Here is a 19,015-nt window from a genome sequence, read left to right as displayed (position 1 = left end):
TAAGAAGTTGTTATCTATGTTAACAGCTTGTTGTTTGGTCCTCAGATATAATGATCATTATATTTTTAAATAAAAAGTTGAAAATTATAATATGAATTCAATTAACATTCACACGGATTCAGTCCTGTCGAAATTCAAAGCGATTTGTATACAGCATTACTAGTCGAGTAGATCTTGAGGAAACTTTTCGTTCATACCTATTGAGTTACAAATTTGTGTGTCCAAAACAAATGTTGATATTGTCTAATAACTTCCATATTTATTATCCGATATTACTTAACATTTTTGTATACAATGTTAATTTAGTAAAGGTTTAAAAACAAACTTGATCTGCATGCAACGGATATGAATGAATGAATGAATCGAGATGTATTTATAACCTTTTTAACATGATTTTATTCTAAGTTTGCCACAGAGTGCAGTATTATAGAGTGTATACATATGTATTGTTTCAGTACCATCAGCCGATTTTATTTCATTCATTTTATTTCATTTTTGTTTATCTTTCTTTCCCTCTGTAAAATTTTATATATGTGAAAGAAACTATTCAGATATTCTTCTTTCTATTGCAGGATGAAGATACATGTCCCGATTAATGCTCTTTTCCCAAATAAATTATTTGTATCAAACTTCTATTCTGGAAAAAATATCTATCTTGGGGTATCCTTTTAAGGATTTGGTATTTGAGTGAAAAAGGCATGGAGAGCTATGAATGACAAGGAAATATTAAAATAAAATAACAAACCATAAAGAATTTAAATTATATATGTATTTTTCAATATTAATTTATTATGATGCTAATACTTATTTAGAATATTAATCTCTTAGTGCTAAAGCATAAACAATATATTTTGTAAAGCACTCCTTGTGCTTTAGATTGACTGAAAATACTCGCCCCAAGGTGTTTTCTTTAAGTGGTGGATAATCCTCCTCGCATAGGGGTATAAAAAATTAATAGTAGCCGATTATAAGACCTACTAAAAAATATACAAATTAAAAAAAAAATCGGTCAAACCGTTTCAGAGGAGTATGGTAACTAACACTCTGACACGAGAATTTTATATAAATAGATTTTGGAGCTATTTTTCATAGAGCATGACCTTGAATTGATTAAAAAAAAGAACCAAACATGTTCAGCGCCAATGACTTTAGCTGATATCAATTACAGTAAAGATCGAGAAGCTGAGCAAACATTTCCGATTACTGAACCAAGTTATTTGCTTATTACAAACCTTTTTCTTAAACCAAATCGTGTATATAAGCCGGTACAATGACACAGATCAGACACATCACAATGCGTTTCGTATTCGCTTTGGTCTTTGGCATGCTCGGGTGCCTCCTCCTGGCCCAGGAGGGCTATGGTGCTAGCAGCACCACGACTACCGAGGCGGCCACGACAACCACTGCGGCCTCCTCCTCTGACACCACCACCGCAGCCTCCTCCTCTTCGGACACCACCACCGCAGCCTCCTCGTCCTCCTCGGACAGCACCACCGCTAGCTCCTCTTCATCCTCATCTGCGGCGGCCAGGCGCCGTGCCCGTCGCCGTCGTCTGCGTCGCGAGCGTCGTCGCCGGCAGGAGCGGCGGCAACGCCAGGAGCGCAGGAGGCGCAGGATGGAGCAGTTGCTCCAGAGGCAGCGTCGTCTGATCCGTCAGCTCCAGGGATGAGTGGGAAAAATAATTAAATATTAGTAGCTAAATTTAAAAAATACAAGTGCTATCCTGACTAATACGACTGTGTGTATGACTCGAATGATTTTCGCCAACTCTTTGGACTTTTCTTCACCGCGTTCGAACAAATTTCCATCGCCAAGCCCTTGGCGGTTAGATATACATATTCAATCAGCTGAGCAAAGGGCGAAGGCGGGGTTTCTGAAGCGGCAGACAATTGGCCCTCCCCAAGGAGTCTATTATGCCAGAGATTGAACGCTAAAAAATGCTTTCCTTGTATTCGAGCTGAGCAGTGAGCAGCCTGGGGAATCAAATCAAATAAAATATTCATTTTGATCCTTGAACTGTGCATAAATATGCAGTCGGCTGCCGGACGGACAGAGCGTCGTCAACCACCCAGATTCCACATACTTATCCATGGGATGCGAACCAAAATTGGGAAGTAAACGAGCATATATAAAAGATGCGGTTTGACGACGGCACTTCATCATCTTTTTCGTATCAGGAATCGCAGAGATGGGGCAGGAAAGCGATTTCCGTGGGCGGGCTTATTGTGAGTTGAATCCAAGATTAAGTGGAGCAGACAATTTAGGGAATGGGATTCAGGATTAGGGTTAAGTTGCGTTCAGTTAACAATTTTTTATTCCAATTGTATGGTCCTGTTGTGAGTTAATTGCTTAGCTCCTCCGGCGAACAGAATTTCCAACTTTTTGTCCTCCTTCGCAATATCCAGTCCTTGCATTCCCTTGGAACTGCGTTATCAGATTTGCTCGCTACCAAATTGCATTTCAGCAAACTTATTTTACAGAGAGGACAGCCATCGAGGAACTTGAAAAAAAAGTAATGCCGACAGCCAAAAGGTGAAAGACAGCTGGGGAGGGGGTCATCCCTTATTGTTGTCATATTTCCTGGACCTTGGCAATCTGCCATTGTAGGCAATTGTAAATACGAGACGAAGGATAATGTATACAATTCCCCACATTTTTTCTTAGGAATACGCTTTGAAAAGTTTGGAGAACTTTCGGCCTGATTGCTTAGTAAACTGATAAAGTCAAGAATGTGCTACGTATAAACAGAAAAGTAACCATTGATCATTTTATTTAAAGAACAGCCATATATTTTGATAAAGTCACCCAATTGTTTCTTAACTTAAAAAACCAAGTCGAAAAAAATTACCATATTTTGGGGTCATTTCAAATATGGGAAATTCTCCAGAAAGGTCCACCGAGGGCAAAAACTTAAAATTGCTTAAAAACGAGTAACTAAAATAAATTTCATTTCATTTTCTAAAATAAATTTCGAAATAATCGATGTCAAACACGAGTAAACGCAATTTATGTTACTTTTTATAAAAAAAGTAATAAAAAATGGCATGTTTTGTTTTGATGCCAATCTCTTAAACAAAAGCATTTTGCGTTTGCTTTCGCTTTCTAATATCACACAGAGAATCTAGAGTCCATATTAAATTCAAAAGGACCCCTGCAGTACCTGTCATCAACAAAAAATCAACGTTTCATCAACAGTAAAGGGGGTGCTGTTGATTTTTCATCGATGACAACCCATACAAACTGTTGATTTATTTAACATGGGCATGTCCTAGGCTGTCATCAATAAAAATTCATCAACAATAAGTCGATGATTCATCAACAATTCATCAATAAATTCACCAACAATTCATCATCATTTCATAGAGCGTCGCCTCGGTAGAAATCGCAGTCGGCGCGTAGATGACATGTTGATGACAGAGGCCTATTGATGACACGCGGTACTGCAGGGTATGTATATGTATGAAGATAAATTTAGCTAGGAACATGTTGAACAGAACCCTTTGGTAGTGTCAATATAAATTAACACATCTCACTTACATACAAATTCGATTGTAAATTATTCTTGTTTAAATTATTTTATTTTTATTTACTTTTTTATCTTAAACTGTATCGGAAGCACCAGCAAAATGTTTGTAGCAGAATTTTTTAACACTTGGGTGTTGGGCAACCTGTTACTAGCAATTATTTGTCAACATTTTGACTGTCTTGTGCCCTAATTTAATTTATATATCATATATTCAAGCATAATTGAAAATAGTGACACATGTCTATTAAATTACACCCATTATGCTTTGGGTGCCAGGTATTTCACAGTCGGCAAACTCGAATTTAGCATTTCTACTTGTCTTTTTTTATTTAGCCTGAAGGCTTTAGTCGCTCTGGCTCAGTTCATTGAAATGAGCAATTCAATTTGTTATTACAATATTTAATAAATAAATTAGTTGTTTGTTAATATAACTATTAATTATCTTAAAATTTGAAAAATATTAATTTTTGCAGCTGAAGATGAGACTTTTACTTTAATCCTTAATCTCACATTGTTTAAAACTAATCAATTGATTCAAATTTGATCAACTGAAAAACTATGTTGGTCTTTTGTGAACGAGAAAGACAGTTCCACCAAATGCAGAAAAGGTCTGCCACCACAACACGACATCGGACTTAGAGATTTAAATTAGCTTGAAATCGTAAGAGTTAGCCATGGCAACAGGAGATTTATTGCCTAGAAAGGGAAGGAAAAATGCTCCTTGTCCTGCTCTAGACATAATCAAGTAATTCAATAAACCGACTGCAGAAACAACAGTGTCAGGGAATGGATACGAAAATAAAAATGGGAGTTGGATTCCTAATAACATGGGGCTCTGTGATTTATATCAAGCAACATGCAACAAAACAATTTCTCTTCTGGTCCTGTCCTGTTTCGTTGAAACATACATATGTACATATAGTAGAAATAGCAACAACTTAATGCGTAAGTACAGGCCGCCGTCCCGAAACCAAAAGAACAAAACTAAAGTAACAGAAAGCAAAGCCGTAAAAAAACATACACCCAGCTGGGAAGAGAAATGTTTAGTTTAGCTTAGTTTCGTTTTTTGTTTGTTAAACTAGAGACTCGGGGCTCCAGGGCTTAGCATGTTCTTGGCTATTCAAACAATTTGCATATCCTTTTAGTGCAAGGAGTGTACTTAAAAAATCAACAACTACCACCGAAGTGTCCTGAAAAGGCAAGACAATGCCAGAAGAAGAATGTTGAAGTGATTAAGTTTTTCTTAAAGTGTCGAGATGTAAATAAGGACTTCAAGACTTAAAAATTGTTTCAATATTTAGATATAAAAAATAGCTGGCAAGATTTATATTTTTATATCAAAGGGTATACATAGTAAAAAGATTTTTTTTTAAGGTATAATAAATAAATATTTTTGAAACCATCACATTCAGGCCGGTTCCGGTTTTTACTCTTATTTCGATTTGGCGAAATCGTTTTATTTCGTTTTTTGCTTATACTTCACTTAATTTTAGCTATAGTTTTCTTATCATTCAGTGCTGCTGAAACAGCTAAATTCAAATTTAAACAACAGTTTTCCACAAGTTTTGTCACACATTTTTCACAGTTTTAGTTTCGGTGGTGTCAACTACTTTTTAAACTGTATTTTAACAATTTAAGTAATTAAATTAAATTGCATTTTTTATAGAAAACATTTTTGACCCAAGGGATCCAAGAATTTCTGTTTCGACTGGAAAAGAAGAGACCAAAGACAAAAAAGCGCAAACAGACGGGACCTTTCAATTGAAAAGTGAATGTGACTAAACCCCCGTTCGTGGTCCTTTGGCAACCTCCTGCTCCCTGACCAGATGCCAGCCTGGATATTTATGCGCAGACGTTGCTCAATAAGCTGCTCAAGGATTTATTAGCCAAATGGACAGATTTGACTGGCTGGCTTGGCTGCTGGCCTGTGGCATATGTGAGGTTTCCCCAGTGGTCCATTCCGAGGCACTGTGCAAAATAATATGCGGCAGTGGCAGTGACAGTTGGCGCATCAAGTTTAGCATATTTATTTCCTGGCAGTGTACTTCTCACACCGACATGCTCATGCTTGCGCTGTCTCGCAGCCAACTTATTGATAAATGTTTTCAAAACGTTTGCATTGAATAGTAATTTTTAAAGATTTACTGTGCCACAATCTGAGAAGGACCAACCCTTTCGGGGTCCTTGGGCAGAAAGCAGGAAGCAGGAAGCAGTAAGCAGGAAGAGCGGAAAGGGGTCGCAGCCGGGCGACGTGGACAATGAATTTCCCTATTTCTCCCTCAGCAGCGAAGGGCTTTTTCGCTTTGTGTGCCTGTCTAATGGACCTTAAATGGCCGTTGGCTTGACCCTTGAACTTTTTCTTGGCTGGGAAAAAGTTTTACAAGTTCAACAAAGTGAAAACAAATGCATTGTGCGGATTGGATTTACCTTTTACACCTCTTTTCCGTGGCCTCGGCTTACGTAATTGATAAAAGTTGTTCGGTGCAGATTTGGCCAGAGATTTGTTTTCCGATCGGGGGTTCACCATTGTGCTCGGTAATTGAAATTAAAATTTCTATAGCCAATTAACGGAAAATGTGACGAGAGGCTGTCAGCATACTCCAGTGTTACGTTTGTTACGTTTTGCTGCCTCCCCAATACTCCCAGCATCGCATCAATATGCCAATCAAAAATATCGAAATAACCAAATCCAAAGCTCGGCAAGCTTAAATTCGCATAAATCATATCGAGTGGCACCTTAAATGGGCTAAAAAAATAGCCGAACGCGTTTTAAAAATTCGCAAGCTGTCACTGTCGGATCACAATAAACACGACGCAAGTCACAAACATTTCAAATCGAATATATTGAATAATAATTTTGCCGCTGTGGCCTTTTTGTTTCCCCATTCGACATCGCAGTATCAGCTAATTTTAATTCAATTTGGTCTTGCTGCAAAAACACCAAGTGTCGAGTGTCAAATTCGAGCACGTTCCTTAATTTAAAAGTACTGAGACTTTATTCAAATTGACACTGATGGATGCGGGAATTACAATATTCTGGGGCAATCTGGGCAACTTCGCTCCCACATTCAACGAATCTAGACGTAATTGTGCTCTGGGCAACTTTATTTGCTTGCATGTGACATTGAATAAATTTAACTAAATACCATTGAGACACTGGACGACGTTTAACGGCTTCTCCTAGGGCAGGGAGGCTTCCTTTTCGGTCCTTCTAAGCGACCTTTGGCAGCATCGCAAAGATGCCGGGCTTGAGGTTGTTGACGTCCTGCACGACAAACTCTCCGCCATAGTGATCGTTCATAATCAGGGTGCGCTTCTTGCTGGCGTCCAGGAGCATGACCTGCCAGATGATCTCGAACTCCAGCTCGGGCAGCATGGCCGTGGTCGGGTCCTCAGGCCACCAGAACTTGTTGATGAAGTACGAGCCCTGTAATGGACGGTGAATATGAAAGCGAAGATTTCGATGCCAATGGAAATGGCCCTAGAATGTGACCGAGATGGTGGATGTTGGTGGTGGTCAGCTGGAGGCCCCTTACTTACCTTGGCGATCGGACAGTTGTCAATGATGTTGCCGTATTCGCGTATGAAGCCGTGCACGAAACGTCCCACCGGGGACTTGTTGGCGAAGCCCAGGATACGGCACACGTTGAGCGTGGTGTTCAGGGCGGTGCTGTAGAGCGAGTCCTGCTAGTTGGCGATGCGCACCTCCAGGTGGATATCCACGTCGTGCAGCTCCTGGTGCACCTCCATCGAGAAGTTCAGATGGGGGTCGGCGCTGTCATAGGTTACCTTGTGGCTGACATACTTTTCGTCGCTCCATATTTTGATGTCTTTAAACTTTGGACGCATCATTTTCTGCCGGAGAGTCAGTCGAGGGATCAGCTTGAGAGTCTCCTGGCAACACTCCAGGATAACTTACCTCGGCCAAGCCGGCATGGCAGATGGCCAGAAGGACTTGAGCCAGCAATATGGTGTGCAGCAGCATGATGAACCGGCTCTCGAGGGACGACTTCACTGGTTGTTTTCCGGCGGCTAAGCTCTATTTATACTGCGGCAGGCTGTGGAAATTTTGAGATCGATATTATCGGAAATTGTATTGGCATTGCAATGCCTGAGTGCTTTTTCAAAGTCCATCCACTTAGCTGACTCAATTCACCATAGCCATTGGTCTGATCCGATGCGATCCGATTACCCATCTGCGCCTAATGCCCTGGGCACTTTGTTGACCATTGGGGCCTGACTAATCATAGGAGAATTTATATAAAAAGCGACTAATTGAAAAAATGCCCATTGGATAATTGGTGCAAGATGCGTGAGGTGTTCACCCGAAGCTGCTGTGCCCTGGGAATCGTATTAGCGGTGCTCATCCCCATGACCGGGGCTTGGGTGAGTTCTGACTGAAAGCGTGTACTAGTTGGGGTATTCATTAATTGGTTCCAATAGCGTTCGTTCAAGGTCATCCTAACAGACATTGATTTCGAGGCAAATGATAAGATTGTGAACCTCACAGTAGATCTGCAAAATGACGCCGGCGACTCCAAGCTTTGCGTGGATATTAAAGTTTTTGAGGACATTGAGGATGTCCAATTGACTGTCGATGTGGGCCTGGAGACGGACAAGGGTAACTACTCCACCCTGATTAACCGCACCCTCAACTTCTGCAAACTTTTGAAGCTGCGGAACTCCGATCCTCTGCTTCGCGGCATCTACGAGGACTTGCTTAAGCACGGCAACCTGTTCAAGGAATGTCCCATCAGGAGGGGGACGTTCAGCCTCAGCCACTACAAGGTGGACGAGGAGTTGCTGCCCAGCTTTCTTCCGGAAGCAAAGTTCCGTTTCGGGCTACTAATTACGAGATCGAAGAATGAGAGGATCCTCAGGGCCGTCGTCTACGGTCGCATAGATAAGTCCAAGGGATTCGACAACCTCAAGCGGTTCAGCATGGGTTGAGATCCAATAAAGCCACAATGCGCGTCCAAGTCTGATGTGTTTTAGTATGCAAACTGCCTTTTGTCGCACGATTGACGTCGTCATTGTCGCCTCATCTTGTCCTCAGCATTCAGCTCCTCCAGCTGCCCCAGCTCCAGCTCCTCCTCCTCCTCCGACTCTGTCGTCGCCTCGTCACGTGTTTGCCTGCTCGACTGCGAAATTCGCATGTTTACCCGACGGTGACAAGCTGTCTGCAGGCAGCCAGCGGTAGCGCAATTGATGACGACGATGGTTGGAGGCGATGGGGATGGCTGCCTGGCCTGATGAGCAACAGACGACAATGATTTAGGGGTAAGGTATGTAGTATGTGTTAACTGGAGTTCCTCGCACTTGCAGTGCATGTGCAGACTGTCGGGAGCTGATTGGACTGATATCTGTGGAGAGCGATGGGAGCAAGTACATTATTGCAGCGTTCCATGGCAACTCAGAACTTTACTTGAAACTAAGCAGGCGACAATAAATACTTGCGAATATTTTACATTTTTCTCAATCTCAAGTCCTAGAATGTCTCTGAGCTTGCTCCCCTCATCACATCGCAACTGTAATTAAGGATGCGCTGCACATCGCTCCATCTGAGAGTCGATGACAGCAACCAAAGTCTCGACGAGTTGCCTGAGTCACTCGATGAGAGAGAATAAACCCAGGCGTATTTACCCATTCTATGTACTTAAGTGGAGCTCGCTACCAGGGTTATAAATCTTGCGTAGAAAAGCGCAATAATTTAGAGCAGGCGGCTCCTTTGAGGTGTGCAGTATCGTCCATAATTCCGAGGCGCGATCTTAATTGCTCCAACAGGGCACGTCAGAGCCTTACTTAGAGGCCCGAAATCGCTGTTAGATTCCCATGCTCATTTGTGTTTATTTTTCTGTACGGCCAGGGAAGGCCTATTAAAGCGAATCACGTTCGGCGTGTCCCGAACTCGCACCTGCCTCCTTCACTGCGAATAAAATTTATGAAATTTTCGCTTCGGCACAAATGTTCAAATGAAATTTGTTAAATAAAAATGGTAATTTTTACTGTCCTGCTCTGTTTCGCTTCTCCTCCGCTGCAGTGCTGGTGTTGTATACGCAATTCAATTATCGACATTTGAGTGACTTTTATTGAATTTATTTCGCCCGCTTCACCTTCGCCGTCTGTTCATCGCCAGCCTTACCAATGAAACGGAATCGAGAGTTTTTCTGCTAAAAGGTTATCAATTATTATTGTCACATTGTCGCGGATTGGGTTCTCGGATGCGAGCTTCTAAGGCGCGAGTGCGGGTTTTTATGGGACCCCATCTTCGATTCCCATCAGGTGCCCTCGCACAACCCGAATCTATTGGCATTGGCGATTGAAATCCGTTTCCAAATTGCATTTAAATAGTGCTCTTCTGGAATTACCAGCGCATATATTATGCGAGCGAATGAAACGGTTCCGTCTAATCCAAAGACTCGATCACAGCAGGAGAAAACTCGGCAGAAGACTGAGAAATCGGATTACAAATGCTAATCGATCGAAAGGGGGGATAGGGGAAAGAATATTGATGAGACGCACGTGAGTGCAAAATAGGATAGAAACATGATAAACGTCTGTCTGGGCTTGGTATCAATTTCTTTGTCTATGGGAAGTTATGGGAAAAACCGCTCCCAGTTATGATTGGGCAAGTTCATTGAACTGAACCGTCTGATGGTGATATCTTGCTTATATCATAGCTCATAGCTCTTCAAAGGCTTTAAGGGGAGTCTAGTGATCTCACGGTACCAGCGACGACGGCCGCTACATTTTAATTGTGGTTCGGCAAGACCTTAACCCCGAAAGTGAGCGGAGGCACTCTACGTTCTTAGGGTTAGCCGGATTTGGCCGACTTTGCTCAGAGGCGATCTGAAATTGAAATCAAAATCACAGCTCTGTGCCACTCACAATTGGAATGCAAATAATGCCCTCGCGGCGGCAAGCACAATCGGCAAAAAGAAAGGCAAAACGGTATTAAACTATATTTGAAGTCTCCCCGGGTCTCCGCGCAGTATATTTGAAGACCTATTGCGCGAATTTGGATTGCCACGGGTTCAATGGCTTGGCGAAAAGTTTCTCCATCGCGCGCAGGCTTTGGTGAATTGAAATTTAAAGTTTTCCAAAACCCCGCTGGCTGAGAACTGCTCTACTATGAAAATTCACTTACAAAAATTATGTTAATTGCAAGGAACAGACGAAAAGGGACTGGGAAATAAATCTTATTAAATCAGAACGGCCGAGACCCGGACAAAGGGTGGGGCATAAGTAGCATAGCATAACTGGCAGACAATTGGCAAACAAACAGATTGCCAAAAATTGCAGTTTTATGAAACTCGGCTCTCTGTGACGTCATGTTGAACAGAGCTGGGACGGAATCAAGAATCAAGTCAGTCAAAGGCCTGCCACTGCAGCTCAATATTTGCACTGCGAAGCGCTTGCCGGCTGAGCATTAATTTTCACAGTCCCGACATCCTTGTCTTGTAGTACATCAGTGGCTGGCTCGGCTTCAGGCACTGCGAAGGGCTCGGTAAACAAAGGCTGAGCAAATTTCGTAATCAGTTTTTCCCAAAGTTCTTAATGCGTTTAAAATAAAGTGATATCTCAGGCCTTGGAACATTAAGTCGGTCCTCAACAGCGCCCGCCTGAGGTAAGCCCGCCCCCGAGGGACTCGACTGGGTCGCACTTAAAATGCGCATAAAGGACTGCCTTGAATCGAAGGAATTTATTTGTTCCTGCACACAAATTTTATGCTTCTTAGTGCCGGCGGCGACGACCAACTTATTGCAATTGCTACAAATTTTTACATAAATTTACGCTATGACAACGTTAACTCCGGCTCCTCTTCAGGACACCGCCAGTCCTCCTCTTGCTAGTTCTAGTTCGCCCACCCCCGTATTCGCATTATGCAGAACCTTTATCATTTTCCCTATTTTTATGAGCTTTTTTGGCTTTCTGTTTGAGTAATTTTTTTGCCAGGTGGAAATCCACTTTCAATTGTTTGGGGATCTGCCGTCGGCGTCCTGGAGGTTTACATATTGCTCATTTCACCGTCGTGGGAGAAACGGCGGGCGGAGCGGGAGGAGCTCCACTGCTTATTGCCGCTGTCTGCTGAAGTGTAAACATTTTCGCAGAAGGTGTAAATAAAATTTTGTAAAGCGATGCGACTGCCTCCGGCATCCCTGGCGTTCCTCTGGTATTCGCTGCGGAAGTCTGTAAGCTGCCGCCGCTTCTTGATTGTTTGTTCCTTCAGCGATTGGGGTGATCTGAATGTCAACAAATTTGCGCAAATAAGCAAAGAACTTTCTGAATTTAGACGAAACTGGCTGCGGGACGATTTATCCTCATTCATACAAATCTGTCCTGTCTCGAGCCCATTGACAATTGCCAGAAATTGGGCCTAATGGACTGGCCATCGATTTACGCGCAACGGTGCTTATTTTTACGAGGCTGCGATTAAGGCGGAAGTACTCATTAAACTGGCTCGGAAATCGCCAGTGAACCACAACTGATGGCTTCTATTTTCCACCTATGCGTGTATGCTAAATTAATGCCAACAATTCCATAACTTTCAATATAAGTCCGGATCAAGTGCACAGTGGGTTGGCTGGCAAAGATTGCGGACAAAATACTTTCATAAAATGAACTCCCAAAATGGCTTAACAAATTATTCATTAGTGATCACAAGTCTCATCTGTCATTACGGAAATTATTAGGAATAAAATTAATCTGGTATTCGAATAGTGCCCTAAGATTCATTCAAATATAAATAAATATTGGATGAGTCTTTTTTTTAAGTTGACAAATCGAGTCATTCTCTTTGTGATCTATTACTGAGCCAAATCGCGACATGTATATGTAAATCAAGCAATATGCCTGGATTTGACTAAATGCTCTTATCCATAAGAATTTGCAATATTCTTGTAATACATTTTTGGCAAAATACCATTTACTTAGTTTTGTGTGAGCATTATGCTTCCTACTTAAATAAACTGCTTTTTACATTGTTTTTTCTTTCGTTTATAAAAACATTTTTGTATGAAAACTCCCAGGAGAATCCTTATCCGGGCAGTACCACTGCATTCTGCACAACCGACTGACCGCCAGTGCCCATCCTCGGCCGGATTCACATCCGCTTCCATGCCCCAGCTGCAGGGGGAGCGAGTGCGGGGAAGCTCGTGTGTGTGGTGTCTATTTAATTACAATTGTCGCTGTCGCCGCAATCCGTGTCCTGTGCAACGGCAACTGCAATTAACGCACTCGGCCTTTGGGAGCTGCCTGCTGGATGCTGTTAAATGCAGTATTCAGGATGTTTCTCGCTGGGAGCGCAGTATCGGGGCTGGCCGTGTCCGGTCGTTCGGAAGCTCTATCTTCGATGGGGCGGGCCGTCGGGCTGGGCGATTATTTTACGCTCAATTATTGTTAAATATTTCACAAAATGCGCATATTTATTTTAACACGGCAAATTGGCCCGGTTGGAGCTGGTATCATGTCCGTGTTTCGGTTTGGCGGCCGAGTGTCCTAATGAGATTGCAATTATTTGGTCATAAATTCGCATTATTCGGGCCTTAAAGTTCATGCACTTCTGTTCGGCACATTTTTACCGTGCTGTTGGTGGTGTTGTTGTGTCCGATGTTGCTGTGCTGCATGGGAATTAACCCTTGTCAACTGACAGCATTTAATTTGAAATTATGTATTAATTAATTGGCCAGAAGCAGTGGACATTATAATTAAATATTTAATTTATGGCTTCTAATGGGGCCGTTAGTCAAGCGGAGCGCAGGAATAGTAGCGCAATTAGCGAACTCATTGCTCTCAATGTGCTCTCCGAAATATCCATGCGATTGATGGCCTGCTTCTCTAAGATACAATCTGCAAGGTGTATAATTCAGGAGTTAAATTAAATATATTGTAAGACTAATTATAAATTCTTGATTATGATTACAGACTAGGGATAAAAGCCATGCGAATCAAGCTCATTTGGTCTCACGATTTGGTGGGCTTTTTAAAGACTCGTTGCATACTTTTAGGCTGAACATGTCACTACCATGGTGGTGCTCCAGAGACCACCAACAGGGCTCACCACCGTGTTCAGCAGGGTCTGAGGCTGATGCACAGCCACTGCAAATATTGAACAACATTGGCTGGGAATATTGAAATACTTTCGGCGACTGTTTCCGCACTTTGAGCCCTTGTACCCCACTTCAGGATAGTTTTTGCGATTCGTGTTTGTCTTCTGGTTTTTTCCAGCTCCGCCATTGTCTGTCGGTGCTTTCATCCGGGGAAACCCCTTTACCTTTCTGGCATGGACTCGTGCTATTGTTTGTTTGCCTTGTGTGCAAGCTGCATTTCGGGGCTGCCTTCGGTCCAGGAGTTAGTGAATTTATTGCAATCACGCACGGGATTTGTCGCTTTGGCTTTTGCCAGCCTCGCTGTCGGAAAAAAGGAAAATCTGGGCACAGGCTGGGAGGGCGGGAAGCGCCACAAACCGCAAAATGTTGTAACTAAAAGGCCGAAAACGCATTGCGCATGAAATTTAAACTAATTGTTTGGCATTTGTAATGGCCGGCGCAGCGCCGCTGAACGGTTTAATTATGGCTGCAGCATCAGCAAAGTGCAGAAACAACGGCAAATTATTAGTGGGCCACAAGCCGAACGCCCAAAAGGAAAAAGCATGCGTAAAAAATGTAAATTAATTTGGGGTCTGGGTGTGTTTTTGCGGCAATTAATTCGAACACGCGGCGACGCCTTTATTTGTGGTTCCGGTTCCGATTTTGACTTTGCCATATGTGCGGTTACCCTCAGCGGAAGCCCCCTGCCTCCTCTCGTCCGCCAACGGCTTTATTTGGAGAATGCAGTTGTGCAATGGCCGCCTTTTTTTTATCGGCCTAGCCATCCCTTGCCCACTGTCTGCGCAGTGACGTCTATCCTGATATATTCTCCTGGACACGGCCGGACAATGTCTGACTAAGGTGCCGCCATTAGTTTTTAGTCCGCTTTCTTGGCCAGACTTGACCGAGGACTAAGGCAACAGTTGAACGACACTAATGCCCCCGAAGGGAAGGAGTACCGTCCAGAGGAAAGGCTTTTCCCTTGGCTTTTTTAGCTCTCACAGTCAATGTGTCATGCGTGCTGTTCCCTTAATAAGGGTCGGTCGGTGGAAGATTTCCCACACTCTTTATTGTCTGGACTATAGCTTTACCATTCCCTGATGCACCTCCCTTTTACCAGTGTTCCTATGTAGAATCCTCTCATTTCGGCTTCGGCTTGGCTCTCCCGTACAGTTGCTCCGGTGTTGGAATATCGCTGACAAAGTAGTTGGCCGGTATGAAGTGGAATATCTTCTTCAGCACGTCCAGCAGAATGTCCTCGATGGTCTGGGTGATGACCGTGTACAGGGCATCGGCCAGCATCCGCCAGTTGTCGTTGAAGAACTTGTTCGTACTGTCCTCTGTGGTCATAAATGAGAGTCAAAGGTAGCTATTGGACTTCTATCAGCACTTTAAGAGCTACTGGACCTACCCAATTGCTTGTTGCCATTGAACAGATTGGAGAAGTACGACTTGAGGCCATCCATTTTAAAGTCCACGTGTAGGCTGGTCACATTGTAGAACGTGAATCCGCCCTTGGAGTATAGACGCGTCTTCGTGTGCATCGTCACTGTCATGTTCTCTGCGTCCAGGAACACCTGACCCTTTCCGTTCAGTGGGATGAGCAGGATGCGACCAAACAGACTGTACTCTCCTTGGAGCTTCATCACGGGCAGAGTGAACGTTGTTTTCCAGCTGTAATCCTTCTTAAAGACCCTGAAAAGGAAAGAAGATTCAGAGCTATCATGGAGCAGAGACCGGACTTGGACTCACTGACTCTCCAGCACCTGCGTATGCCCAAATCCGATAATCTTAACGTTCGCCAGCTCCACTTTGAGGTTGATCGCGTTGCTGTTGCCCTGCGTGATCCGGATCCGATTGAGATAGAAGGGATCGAAGCTCTTGATGCTGGTGAGCCCGGGAATACCTGGGAATCAGTTCTGGATTATTTGCGAAGGCCCTCTCAGGGTCCAGGACTACCCACCGTCGTTGAGCTTGTCGAACAGCTGCTGGATGCTGTGGGTCGAGCAATTGACAAAGTCCTTTTCGGCTATCCTACACTCCTTGATGTAATCTGCTGCGGTTCGATTAGAAGTTTAGTTCAGCTCAGTTCATATCAGTTTGGATTTGGATGGGATCGATACGAGTGCGAGTGCGAGTAAGGCAAACAAAATACACACAGAGAAGGCAAAGAAAAAAGTCCGGTTTAGTGGTGCAATATTTTTGGCGGAATTCAATAACCAATTCCAGCTTATTAGTGACAATTGGGTGTTATTCACGGCCCGGAAATCTAATGAACAGGAGTGCCTTTGAAACTCCGCAAGCACATAATGATTTTACAGTCCATGGTCGACCGCAGGACCTTAGCACTTACGCGGCTCTGTCAAGAACCCATCATCGCCTCGAACCACACAAATGGCCAAGGCCAGCAGCAGGAAAATCCATTCCAAGAGCAATCCCATTGCGTTGCTAGTCGATTTAATCCGTATCTGCGGTCAATATTTGGGAAACCGACCAACGTCGCCGAGTAGCAAATGAAAACTGAAGTAAGCCTCACTTGATATTTCCATATTTTCAGCGCGGCTTTCGTTCGGCGGAAAAACTTGATTTGAGTTGCTTGCGAAAATTTCGCAATCCCACCGCCGTCGTCATCGCTATCGCACACAGTTGGCCAGTTGGCAAGTTGGCCAATTGTCGGGCACTCAAGAGAACAGTAGCCGAGCATTCACAGTCCCAGTCGAATTACTGCTGCAGCAGTTGAAGCTGCCGGTTTAGTTTCATCATCGATCCGATCGGATCGGGTGGCTGCGGAGGAAAACAGGGGGAAAGTCTTCAATGAAAACTAATCGCGCCGGTGTAGAGTTGAACCGATGTTGACACTTGACTGCTGCAATGTCTGCCGATTGCAACACAAAGCGCCGACTGGGGAGCTGACTTTGACTTGGACATATCTCAAGTTGTAACCCTTGAAAAGGGTAATGCGGAGAAGGCCAGAAAGCTCGAGGGAATTACTGTCCTTCAACTGCAAGACATGACAAAGCCAAGATAAATAGATCCAATAAATAGATTAGAATATCTGTCGCAGCTGTACGATTTATAAGAAAGGGTACACATGAAATCTTTTTGAGAAGATAAATTCAATTTCACTGCCTGCCTTCGTAGAAACAAAGTTCAAGGTCACAGAGCCAAACTATAAAGCGAATAATTTTGAAAGATCTTGGTCTGTACTTTGATAAATCGAAAAGCTTTTATCACGTACCAATTTTGAGATAATCGCGGTCAAAGTATCAAAAACGACTTGTTTTGAAACTTTTCAAAGCCTATTAAAACGCAAACCGTGGGTATACTAGATCTGCAATTGGGTTTAGATGAAACCTTAATCTTTTTAATTATTTTAAAAGAATCACTAATGAGGGTCCTAAACTTGATTTTGCCCCATATTTTTTGCTAAAAACGATTTTTTTCTTAAAAAAAAAAACTGATGAGTACAAAATATTTTATATAAAAATGCATGCACCATCTTTAAATTATTCAATAAATGAATATCTAAATCTTAAGTTTAACAAATATTGGTTTCACGAAAAATATATAGAAAAACAAAAAAGGAAGCTAACTTCGGCACGCCGAAGTTTATATACCCTTGCAGATAGAACTTCTATGATTAGGAATCCATACAATATAAATTATATATATTTGTGTTAAAAACAATGAAGTAATACCTGGTTTCATTTCATTCACCTATACATATTATATTTGCAGCTTAACATTCACAGATTTGCATTTTTCTTCTACATCAAACGATCGTTTGTATGGCACCTATATGATAATAGTTGTCCGATTTTCATGAAATTTGACACAAAATTTGAGACTAATATAAAATGGCTATACCTCAAATTTGATGAAAATCTGTTGAAAACTGAAAAATTTATAATTTTTAATTGTATTAACTTCTCGATCATTCCTATGGGAGCTATATGATATAGTAGTCCGATTTTCATAAAATTTTACACAAAAGTGTAAAGTACAATAAAATGGCAACATCTCAAATTTAATCAAATTCTGTTGAAAACTGATAATTTTATAATTTTTTTTGTAAAAATTTTCCGATCATTCCTATGGCAGCTATATGGTATAGTCGTCCGATCCGGCCCGTTCCGACATATATACGAGTGAGAGTATATAGAAGACTAACTGCAAAGTTTCATTCAGATAGCTTCAAAACTGAGAGACTAGTTTGCGTAGAAACGGACAGACGGACAGACGGACATGGCTAGATCGACTCGGCTGTTGATCCTGATAAAGAATATATATACTTTATATATATATATATATATATTTATATAGTCGGAGGTGCCTCCTTCACTGCGTTGCAAACTTCTGACTGAAATTATAATATCCTGCAAGGGTACCTTCTCGGAGTTGTAGCAAGTAATCCAAGTGCAAGTCCTGCAAAATTGGAATCAAAAGCTATAATTGGGAAAAAAGTAGTGATGCTACACTTCGTCGCAGGCTAAAAGAGACCAACATTAATACATTTGTTGTCCGCAAAGTCATTGACATCGCACCGGCCAACCAAGTCAGAAGACTCCAATTTGCGTTCGAGTATATCAGAAAGCCTCTTGACTTCTGGTACAACATTTTATGGACGGATAAGGCTGCATTCCTGTATCAGGGGTCATTCAGCAAAAATTTTATGCATTTAAAAAAAAAAAAAAAAAACATTTGGCGGCCCAGATAATCAACAAATTTGGGGGAGGCACAGTTATGTTCTGGGTATGCCTCTCCAATTATGGATTTGGGGACCTTGTGCCAATCAAGGGACTTTAAACCGGAACGGATACCTAAATTTCCTTAATGTACAAAGAAAGGATACCGACTACGGCCACGAAGCCCAGACCTCAAATTTATTGAAAATGTTTGGCTTTTTATAATAAATAAAATAACCATTGAAAATAACCAATAAAAATAGAAAACGCGAGGGAACCATCGCTGAAATAACTGAAATTTGGTCCGAATTGACAACAGAATATGCCCAAACTTTAGTAAGATCAATACTCAATAACTCGAAGCAGTCATTGATGCCCAAGGTTGTTTAACTAAATATTAGTAATTTTTATTTTATAAAATTAATAAAACATCTTTTTTAAATTAGATATTAAGGTGAAAAAACAATATTAAGTTTTGTGTAAATACTTCTAACGCTAATAAAATGTGTGTAAATACTTTTGACAACTTGGATCGATCTTTTCTTTTCCTCCTACCTTTGTCCTATGCACCGTATTCCTTTTCGGGAGCTTTTACATAGATCAAGCTTTGCGATAAGAACTATTTTAATCAAATCAATCAACAGCAACAAGAATAACAAGCAAAATAAGTTGCGAGTTGCAAGTATTTGGTCGTAGTCTAAATACTTTTGACCACC

General features: G+C 42.1%; 4 protein-coding genes across 6 annotated transcripts; 2 read left to right on the top strand and 2 right to left on the bottom strand.

Annotated features, from left to right (window-relative positions):
• The first annotated feature begins 1,294 nt into the window (after positions 1 to 1,294).
• Positions 1,295 to 1,669, top strand: LOC110190314 (uncharacterized). Its single transcript, XM_020960702.2, has one exon. The coding sequence runs from the start codon at positions 1,295 to 1,297 to the stop codon at positions 1,667 to 1,669; it is 375 nt and encodes a 124-aa protein (XP_020816361.2).
• Positions 1,670 to 6,610: 4,941 nt separating this feature from the next.
• Positions 6,611 to 7,575, bottom strand: LOC110190198 (uncharacterized). The gene is made up of 3 exons (XM_020960550.2): positions 7,446 to 7,575; positions 7,067 to 7,381; positions 6,611 to 6,953 (listed from the first exon to the last, which is right to left on the bottom strand). The coding sequence occupies exons 1-2, from the start codon at positions 7,509 to 7,511 to the stop codon at positions 7,214 to 7,216; spliced, it is 234 nt and encodes a 77-aa protein (XP_020816209.2). The 5' UTR covers positions 7,512 to 7,575; the 3' UTR covers positions 6,611 to 6,953; positions 7,067 to 7,213.
• Positions 7,576 to 7,804: 229 nt separating this feature from the next.
• On the top strand, positions 7,805 to 8,499 carry LOC110190199 (uncharacterized). Its single transcript, XM_020960551.2, has 2 exons — positions 7,805 to 7,912; positions 7,970 to 8,499. The coding sequence occupies exons 1-2, from the start codon at positions 7,835 to 7,837 to the stop codon at positions 8,474 to 8,476; spliced, it is 585 nt and encodes a 194-aa protein (XP_020816210.2). The 5' UTR covers positions 7,805 to 7,834; the 3' UTR covers positions 8,477 to 8,499.
• Positions 8,500 to 8,674: 175 nt separating this feature from the next.
• On the bottom strand, positions 8,675 to 16,136 carry Jhbp6 (Juvenile hormone binding protein 6). Of its 3 annotated transcripts, none has more exons than XM_020960696.2 (5): positions 15,968 to 16,136; positions 15,578 to 15,670; positions 15,367 to 15,520; positions 15,026 to 15,309; positions 14,630 to 14,954 (listed from the first exon to the last, which is right to left on the bottom strand). In XM_020960696.2, exons 1-5 carry the CDS (start codon positions 16,053 to 16,055, stop codon positions 14,755 to 14,757), a joined length of 819 nt encoding a protein of 272 aa, XP_020816355.2. In that variant the 5' UTR covers positions 16,056 to 16,136; the 3' UTR covers positions 14,630 to 14,754. The 3 variants fall into 3 exon arrangements, with proteins under 3 accessions (XP_086684994.1, XP_020816355.2, XP_020816356.2); XM_020960697.2 differs by having other exon boundaries at positions 15,578 to 15,667; XM_086828868.1 differs by lacking the exons at positions 15,367 to 15,520; positions 15,578 to 15,670; positions 15,968 to 16,136 and adding an exon at positions 8,675 to 8,775 and having other exon boundaries at positions 14,732 to 14,954; positions 15,026 to 15,302.
• Positions 16,137 to 19,015: the final 2,879 nt, after the last annotated feature.

This window comes from Drosophila serrata, unplaced genomic scaffold (genome assembly GCF_035046125.1).
Source record: "Drosophila serrata isolate PLE 108 unplaced genomic scaffold, ASM3504612v1 contig_17, whole genome shotgun sequence".
NCBI lineage: Eukaryota > Metazoa > Arthropoda > Insecta > Diptera > Drosophilidae > Drosophila > Drosophila serrata.
This window is presented reverse-complemented; position numbering and strand designations above follow the sequence as displayed.

Excerpts from the sequence above, each read along its gene's own strand:
- LOC110190314 (XM_020960702.2), top strand. The coding sequence starts at position 1,295 with ATGCGTTTCGTATTCGCTTTGGTCTTTGGCATGCTCGGGTGCCTCCTC.
- LOC110190198 (XM_020960550.2), bottom strand. The coding sequence starts at position 7,511 with ATGCTGCTGCACACCATATTGCTGGCTCAAGTCCTTCTGGCCATCTGC. Across the intron at positions 7,382-7,445 it reads GCCATGCCGGCTTGGCCGAG|AAAATGATGCGTCCAAAGTT; the intron begins GTAAGTTATCCT and ends ACTCTCCGGCAG.
- LOC110190199 (XM_020960551.2), top strand. The coding sequence starts at position 7,835 with ATGCGTGAGGTGTTCACCCGAAGCTGCTGTGCCCTGGGAATCGTATTA. Across the intron at positions 7,913-7,969 it reads TCCCCATGACCGGGGCTTGG|CGTTCGTTCAAGGTCATCCT; the intron begins GTGAGTTCTGAC and ends TGGTTCCAATAG.
- Jhbp6 (XM_020960696.2), bottom strand. The coding sequence starts at position 16,055 with ATGGGATTGCTCTTGGAATGGATTTTCCTGCTGCTGGCCTTGGCCATT. Across the intron at positions 15,671-15,967 it reads TGGGTTCTTGACAGAGCCGC|CAGATTACATCAAGGAGTGT; the intron begins GTAAGTGCTAAG and ends ATCGAACCGCAG. Across the intron at positions 15,310-15,366 it reads ACGCAGGTGCTGGAGAGTCA|GGTCTTTAAGAAGGATTACA; the intron begins GTGAGTCCAAGT and ends TTTCCTTTTCAG.